Here is an 8,329-nt window from a genome sequence, read left to right as displayed (position 1 = left end):
ACATATACAATAAGCAATAAATCTTTCCTACTCATAGATAGCGTATATTAAAACCTTAAAAAATTGAACTAATTTTAAACAAATTAATCACATGAAAGAATTGTAATAAAATGTGCAATTGTAATAAATTTTTAGTAAAATAGGAGAAATAAGTTACACTTCTTGGAGTTTTGAGAATATATTTAAATTTAGGTTATGAATTGTTAGATCAATGTGACCAAAATATAATTTAGAAAATGTTTATTTTTTTTCCCAAACTCATTTCTAGTTAAATTAGATTAAATTTGCTTACCCATTTGACACACTTTAAAACAAAATCATGCCTTTTTGTAAGGCCATGTTCAAGTTCTAGTTAGCCAGTAAATTTGCTTACCCACTAAAGCTAATACTAACATTTAGCTGTTTACTACACATCCATAACAAAAGTAAAAAGATCTTATATTTAAAATTTAACAACTAAAATTTTTTATCTTTTATGGTAAAATACTCAAATTTTTTAAGACTTAGTTTTTTTTTTTTTTTTTTTTTTTTTTTTTGGTAAAGGAAAGACTCTAGATGTGCATCCATGTTTTTTTACTTTTTAGTGGTGTTGTTGTTGTTCTTTTATTTATGATAGTTATCAAGTTGTATTTAATCCTAAAATTTAGCCATGTACTACACATCCATAACAAAAATTTAAAAAGAGCTTATATTTAGAATTTAGCAACTACCATTTTTTTTCTTTTATGGTAAAAGACTTAAATTTTTGTTGTTTTTTTTTAGTTTTTTTTTTTTTTTTTGGTTAAGGGAAGGCGCTACATGTGCATCCACCTTTTTTTTCTTTTTAGTGGTGTTGTTGTTGTTCTATTTTTTATGACAGTTATCAAGTCATACGTTTTATCCAAAAAAAACTACCCCTATTTTGAAAAAATAAAAATAAAAATAAAACTATCCCACGTTCTATCCAAAAAAACCCTACCCAGCCACCCTTTTTTTTTTCAAATTCAAAGTTTAAAAATACCTTATCCTTATCCCACGGTAACCTACATTAATAATTCTATCCAAAACAAAAATCATCAGTATAAAATGAAAAAGAATGCGGAAAAGAATATAACAAAACCAAAAAAAAAAAAAAAAACCTCATTTGTACATAACGTGAAAAAGAAATATAAAATAAAACCTAATTTTTAGGATATTTGATTTTGAAATAAAATAAAATGCTAAATTAACGTGAGGAATTGGTGTGACCTCTATCCTTATTTAAAAGTTTATCAAAAAAGAAAAATTATATGTTCAAAAATTTCAGATTAAACTATTTTTTTTTAAATCCCACGTTCTATCCAAAAAACACTACTCAGCCACCCTTTTTTTTTTCAAATTCAAAGTTTAAAAATACCTTATTCTTATCCCACGGTAACCTACATCAATAATTCTATCCAAAACAAAAATCATCCGTACAAAATGAAAAGAACACGGAAAAAAATATAACCAAAAAAAAAACCCTCATCTGTACAAAATTATAAAATTAAAAAAAAAAAGTGAAAAAGAAATATAAAATAAAACCTAATTTTTAGGATATCTGATTTTGAAAGAAAATAAAAAGATAAATTTTAGGGAAATTTAAAAGATTAACTTGGGGAATTGGCGTGACCCTATCCTTATTTAAAATTTTATCAAAAAAGAAAAACTATACATACAAAAATTTCAGATTAAACTATTTTTTTTTTTAAAAAAAATCCCCCATTCTATCCAAAAAACACTACCCGGCCACCCTTTTTTTTTCAAATTCAAAGTTTAAAAATACCTTATCCTTATCCCACGATAACCTACATCAATAATTCTATCCAAAACAAAATCATACGTACAGAATGAAAAAGAACACAGAAAAGAATATAACAAAAAAAAAAAAAAAAAAAAAACCCTCATTGGTACAAAATAAATAAATAAGTGAAAAAGAAATATAAAAGAAAACCTAATTTTTAGGATATTTGATTTTGAAAGAAAATAAAAAGCTAAATTTTATGGAAATTTAAAAGATTAATGTGGGGAATTGGTGTGACCCCTATCCTTATTTAAAGTTTATCAAAAAAAGAAAAACTACATGTTTAAAAATTTTGGATTAAACTTTTTTTTTTTTTAATCCCACATTCTATCCAAAAACACACTACCCGGCCACCCTTTTTTTTTCAAATTCAAAGTTTAAAAACAGTACACATTTGTGGGTAAATACATGTTAAAATTTTTTGGATAAAACTACCAATCTCCCACGTTTGCTTAATGTATGATTTATACATGTGGGTTGCAATAACACTCCCCACATTAAAAACTTCTCATTCAATTCTAAAATGTTGTGTTTTAATCCTAAAATTTAGCCATGTTCTACACATCCATAACAAAAAGTGGAAACAGCTTATATTTAAAATTTAGCAACTATCATTTTTTTTTTCTTTTACAGTAAAAGGATCAATATCAATTTTAATCCTAAAATGTATTGTTTTAATCCTAAAAGTTAGTTACTTACTACACATCCATAACAAAAGTTAAAAAGAGTTTAAATTTCAAATATATTTCTTTTACAGTAAAATGATAAATTTTAATCCTAAAATGTAGTATTTTAATCATAATAGTTAGCCACTTACTGCACATCCATAACAAAAGTTAAAAAGAGTTTAATTTTCAAAGATATTAATTACTCTTAAAACTGAGAAAAGGTACGTAACATTTTTTATGGAGTAGTAAATTAATACTTATAAAAAAAAACATGTAAATTGAATTTCACATAGAATTATACAAATGATAAATATAATTTACGTTACAAAATAAATTTTTTTACAACAATTTCTTAGATAACAACCACTTCATATAAGGTTTAAATTGGGTAACCATTAACATGATACATCAAATATATAATAATACCCTCTAAAAAAAAGTAACGTAAAAAAAGTATCTTCCTTTCTACACCTACCCCTAAACCCCATACAACCTCACTACAAGCCTTCAAAATGGAACCCCAAAAATCCCTCGTCTCCTTTACCAACCCAAAAATCTCAGCCACCATACAACCAGCAAAACAAAAAGGAACGTAACCAAAACAAATCCCCAAAACATGTGAAAAATCTCACCTTTTCCCATTTTCACCAACACAAAACAGCAGCCAAACCTCTCTACAAAATCGTAAAACAAAGCCAAAATCCCAGCAAGAAAGAACCCCAAGACAGAGATGACCCATAGCACTTCCTTACCTTTTTCAAGACATTAAATGTTTTCTTATATCATCACGCGTATGAGATGAGGCTTTTTCAATTATGACTCAATCTTTGAAATAAAAACTGGTGTATAATTGATGATATGCTTTCGGTCAGAGAAGCATAATTCCTATATAAAAAATAAATAAAAAAAGAGTAAATTCCTATAAATAAATAAATAAATAACCAAACCAAGTAGCTTAATTCCCTTAAAAAAATACCGTAAATTCCAAAAAAAAAAAAATACCCAAAAAGTGTTTGTGTTTAATTCTAGGCCAAAACAAAAAGAAAGAGCCCTTACCAATATCCTTTTTCAAGCAGTCAGTTCAAGCACAAACCCTCCTATTTGAAATCTCAAAGTCAACCCCGGTAATAAGCCACCGTCAAACACCCTTGAATCCCTAATCACATTCATTCACAAGTAAGTACTCCTCAAACTATGAATACTTGGTAGCCATGGTAGTTAAGAACTCAGAGAAAGTCAATGATAAACAAAAGAATAGAAAAGAAAATAAAGAGGAATTTGCAAAAGATAGAACCTGAAAAGTTGTTGGAGCCTCTGATAGTAAATGTCTTCAATCTGAAGAAAAAGAAAGGAGGATATAGAGCTAAACTAAATGTCTTCAATTTGAAGAAGAATGAGAGATAGAAAGCGAGATAAAAATTGACAAAGTGTACGTGAGTTTATGGATCTCTTAAAATGTAGGAGTTTTAATTTACATATTTATCACCATAAGTTGAAAACTTGTAAGTGGGCATGATGAGGGTATTTTAGGCATAAAAAATAAGGAATCTAAATAAGGGAAGCCCTTTATATAGTAGTATAGATAAGGACCTTTGTAGCGTGATAGAATACATGCTTCGAGATATGGAGTCATATGCTTCAGGCATTTTATATCCTTTAGGGATTTTCATGTATATATCATTATCTAATAATTCGTATAGATATGTTGTGACCACATCCATTAAACGCATGTCTAAATTTTTTGTTACCACCAAGCTAATAAAAAATCTGAATGTAATTGCATCCATTACAAAAGCATATGTTTCCTTATAATCAATACCAGGCCTCTGTGAGAAACCTTCTACCACAAGTTGTGCTTTGTATCTCATAATTTCATTTTTCTCATTACGCTTTCATACAAATACCCATTTATATCTGACAAACACTACACCCTCAAGTGTTTTGACTATAGGTCCAAATACTTCACGTTTTTCAAGTGAATTTAATTTTGCTTGAATTGCCTCTAACCACATTGGCCAATCATTTCTACGTCGACATTCTTTGATGGATTGGGTTTCCAATTCAAGATCATTACTTTCGGTAATGTCAATGGCAACTTTGAATGAAAATACATTGTTGACAACAATTTTATTTCTATCCCATATATCCTGTACTCACATAATTTATTGAGATCTCATTATTTTTAGGTATTTGATCCTCTTTAGTGGATAACCCTTCAGTGACTCCTCTTTAGGATGGTAATTTTCAGAGGGTTTATTTTTAGGAGAATTATGAATTTTGGATAGATTAATTATTTTTGTTGCCTATTTCATGGGTATAGCTTCTTCATGAGCAACTACTTGCTTTTCGTGCATTTTTCTCTTTCTAGGGATTTTATCTTTATCCCCAACAAGTCTTCCACACTTCAAGTGTGGTTTAGACTCATTTGCTGCTGTATTAATGGATTATCCTACAGGGACTTCAATCCTTGCTGGGGTATTAGTAGCTAGAATGTGAAATTTCATAATTTTCTTACTGTCAATGAATACATTCGGTAATTGGTTTGCAATACTTTGCAAATGAATAATCCTCTGAACTTCAAGTTCACATTGATTTGTGCAAGGATCGACATGAGATAACGTCAAAGCATTCCAAGTTATCTCTCCTCGTCCTTCTGGCAACGACTTTTCTCCCCCTAATGTCGGGAAGACTGTTTCATCAAAATGACAATCATCAAAACGTGTCTTAAAAACATCACTAGTTGAAGGTTCAAGATATCTAATAATAAATGGAGAATCAAAACCAACATAAATTCCAAGTCTACGCTGAGGACCCATTTTAATGTGTTGTAGAAGTGCAATGGGAACGTATACAGCACAACCAAAGATTCAAAAGTGAGAAACATTTGGTTGTTAACCACAAACAAGTTGCATAAGAAAGTGTTTATGGTAAGCAATTGGTATAATGCGAACTAATGATGTAGCATGTAATATGGCATGTCCCCAAGTAGAAACAGGTAATCTTGTTTTCATAAGCAAAGGACAAGCAATCACTTGAAGTCTTTTGATCAATGATTCAACTAAACCATTTTGAGTGTGTGTATGTGCAACAGCAACATCAATTCCAATTGATATGCAGTAGTCATTAAATGCTTGAGATGTAAATTCACCTGCATTATCTAAGCGAATTTTCTTAATTGGATGATCAGAAAATTGTGCTCACAACCTAATAATTTGAGCGAGCATTCTAGCAAATGCAGTATTCCTAGTAGAAAGTAGACAAACATGTGACCATCTTGTTGATGCATCTATTAACACAGTAAAATATCTAAATGGTCCACAAGGTTGATGTATAGGTCCACAAATATCTCCTTGAATTCTTTCTAAGAAAGATGGAGATTCAATACCAATTTTTGATGGTGATGGTTTGATAATTAATTTTCCTTGAGAACAGACACTGAATGAATAGTCATCTGATGAAAGAATCTTCTGATTCATTAAGGGGTGTCCATGGGAGTTTTCAATGATTCTACGCATCATTGTTGATCCCAGATGTCCAAGATGATTATGCCAAAGCATAAAGATCCTTGGATCAAAGCACTTCTGGTGCACTGTAACATTTGCTTCAATTAATCTCAATGTAGTATAATATAACCTAAAAGAGAAAATAGGCAATTTTTCTAGTATGAGCTTCAGGCTTGAAACCATTGAATTAATATAAAGATATTCTTCACTGCCTTCATTATTGTTTTCAATATGATAACCATTATTTCGTATATTCTTAAAGCTAAGTAAATTTCTTCTAAATTTAGAAAAATACAAAGTATCATTAATACAAAATTTTGTGCCTTTAGGCAACATGAGATTTGCTCTTCTAGAGCCTTCCAATATGTCTGATGAACCAGATATGGTATTGACCTTAGATTTGATTAAAGTTAAGTTTTGAAAATACTTCTTATCTTTAAGTATTATGTGCGTTGTTGCACTGTCTGCTAGACAAAAATCTTCCTTAATCATCTTGGAATTAAAGTCATGAGTAAAATCCATGTCTCTTCAAGTATGCAAAACATATACTTTGAATTTTAATGCTTTGAAAGAAAATAAACACATAATGAAGCAACTTTAAATTCATTAATGATAATCAGAATACAAAGTAGAGTAATGATATTGCACAATTAACATGTAGAGATTTAAAAGGATCATAACGAGAATACAAAGGAAAAAATAGGAAAGTCATATTGCTAATACCAAATCTATATCTCTAACTTCTCTTTATTTTTTGATGTGTTTTATATATAGAGGGAAGTGGGAAAGCTTTAGCAGTTGAAAGCTTACCATTTGTGGGACAAAATTCCTTAGATCTAAAGCAAAGGATTCCTTAGGATAATGCTTTCAGATTTTTGCCCCCTTAGTGCAGTGGGTGGATGGCTAATAAGCCACTTGCGTGAACAATGAATGGGTGTGTCAGGATAATAGATGTGATTTCCTAAATCATAGGTTCTTCCTAGACTGATTAATTAGTGAGATCATATATTTGAAATTTAAATTGAACTTCATTAACTTAAACACAAACATAATTTACATAGCATAATGTAATGATACAATGAGAGGAAATACTTAATATGTATGATCATTTTGATCACCAATCAGATTCTAAGCCTTTTTATTTATATCCCCAAAGAAGTTAGAAGCTTCAAGATGAGTAATATTTACTCCATCTGAGGCATCAAGTTAATCTTCTGGATCACCAAGTTCGGCAAGGTTCTCTTCAACTCCTTTTCCTTTCTCTTTCAAGGAGGCTTGGTACAAGTCTACCAAATGCTTAGGCGTACAACATGTATGCGACCAATGCCCTTTTATGCCACACCTATAACATGTGTTTTCATGGCCCTTTTGAGATTTGTATTGTAAATCTCTGTCATTTTCATGTTGTTTTATCTCATTTTGATTCAACCTTTTGTTATAAGGTGTGTTTTGCCCCTTTGAAGGATTATGAGCACGTCTCCCCCTGTTTTGGATGTTTTTACCATGTCCACGTCCATGCCCATGACCTCTATTTCCTCCATTTATATTCCATTCACTTCAGGGAATGGTGTGGAGCTGGTTGGGCGAGATTGGTGATTTCTCAATAAAAGCTCATTATTTTGTTCAACCACTAGAAGACATGATATAAGTTCTGAATATTTTTCGAACTTACACTCTCGATATTGCTGCTGCAGGAGCTTATTTGAGGCATGAAATGTAGTAAATGTTTTTTCTAACATGTCTTCCTCAGTGACCTTTTCACCACATAATTTCAATTGCGAAGTAATTTTAAATAGTGCTAAATTATACTCACTTACACTTTTGAAATCTTGCAACCTTAGATGCATCCAGCCATAACGAGCTTTTGAGAGGATTACACTTTTGCGGTTCTCATATCTCTTCTTCAATTTTTTCCACAGGGATAGGGGATCTTTTTCTATGAGGAACTCAGTTTTTAATTCCTCATGGAGATGATGGCGAATGAAAATCATTGCCTTTGCCCGATTTTGTGGGGATTCTTCATTGTCATCTTTAATGGTCTTTGCAAGAGCTATTGCCTCTAAATGGATCTCAACATCAAGGATCCATGATAGATAATTCTTGCCTGATATTTCAAGGGCAGCAAACTCAAGTTTTGTTAGGTTTGACATAATTTATATATAATAGAGATGATATTAATAACCACAATAAAGAAGCAATTATAACATGCAAAATATTAATTTAGTAATGCAATGTTTAGTCTAGATGTAATAAACTTAAACTTAGGATCCATGATAGATAATTCTTGCCCGATATGACAAGGACAGCAAACTCAAGTTTTGTTAGGTTTGACATAATTTATATATAATAGAGATGAT

General features: G+C 30.4%; 1 protein-coding gene across 1 annotated transcript; it reads right to left on the bottom strand.

The window, feature by feature from the left end:
- Positions 1–7,513: 7,513 nt before the first annotated feature.
- LOC126696333 (uncharacterized) lies at positions 7,514–8,122 on the bottom strand. The gene has a single exon (XM_050393092.1). The coding sequence runs from the start codon at positions 8,120–8,122 to the stop codon at positions 7,514–7,516; it is 609 nt and encodes a 202-aa protein (XP_050249049.1).
- Positions 8,123–8,329: the final 207 nt, after the last annotated feature.

This window comes from Quercus robur, chromosome 8 (assembly GCF_932294415.1).
Source record: "Quercus robur chromosome 8, dhQueRobu3.1, whole genome shotgun sequence".
Taxonomy (NCBI): domain Eukaryota; kingdom Viridiplantae; phylum Streptophyta; class Magnoliopsida; order Fagales; family Fagaceae; genus Quercus; species Quercus robur.
The sequence above is the reverse complement of the archived record's forward strand: the minus strand, read 5'-3'. Positions and strand labels throughout refer to the sequence as shown.

Coding starts and splice junctions, on each gene's coding strand:
- LOC126696333 (XM_050393092.1), bottom strand. CDS start 8,122: ATGTCAAACCTAACAAAACTTGAGTTTGCTGCCCTTGAAATATCAGGC.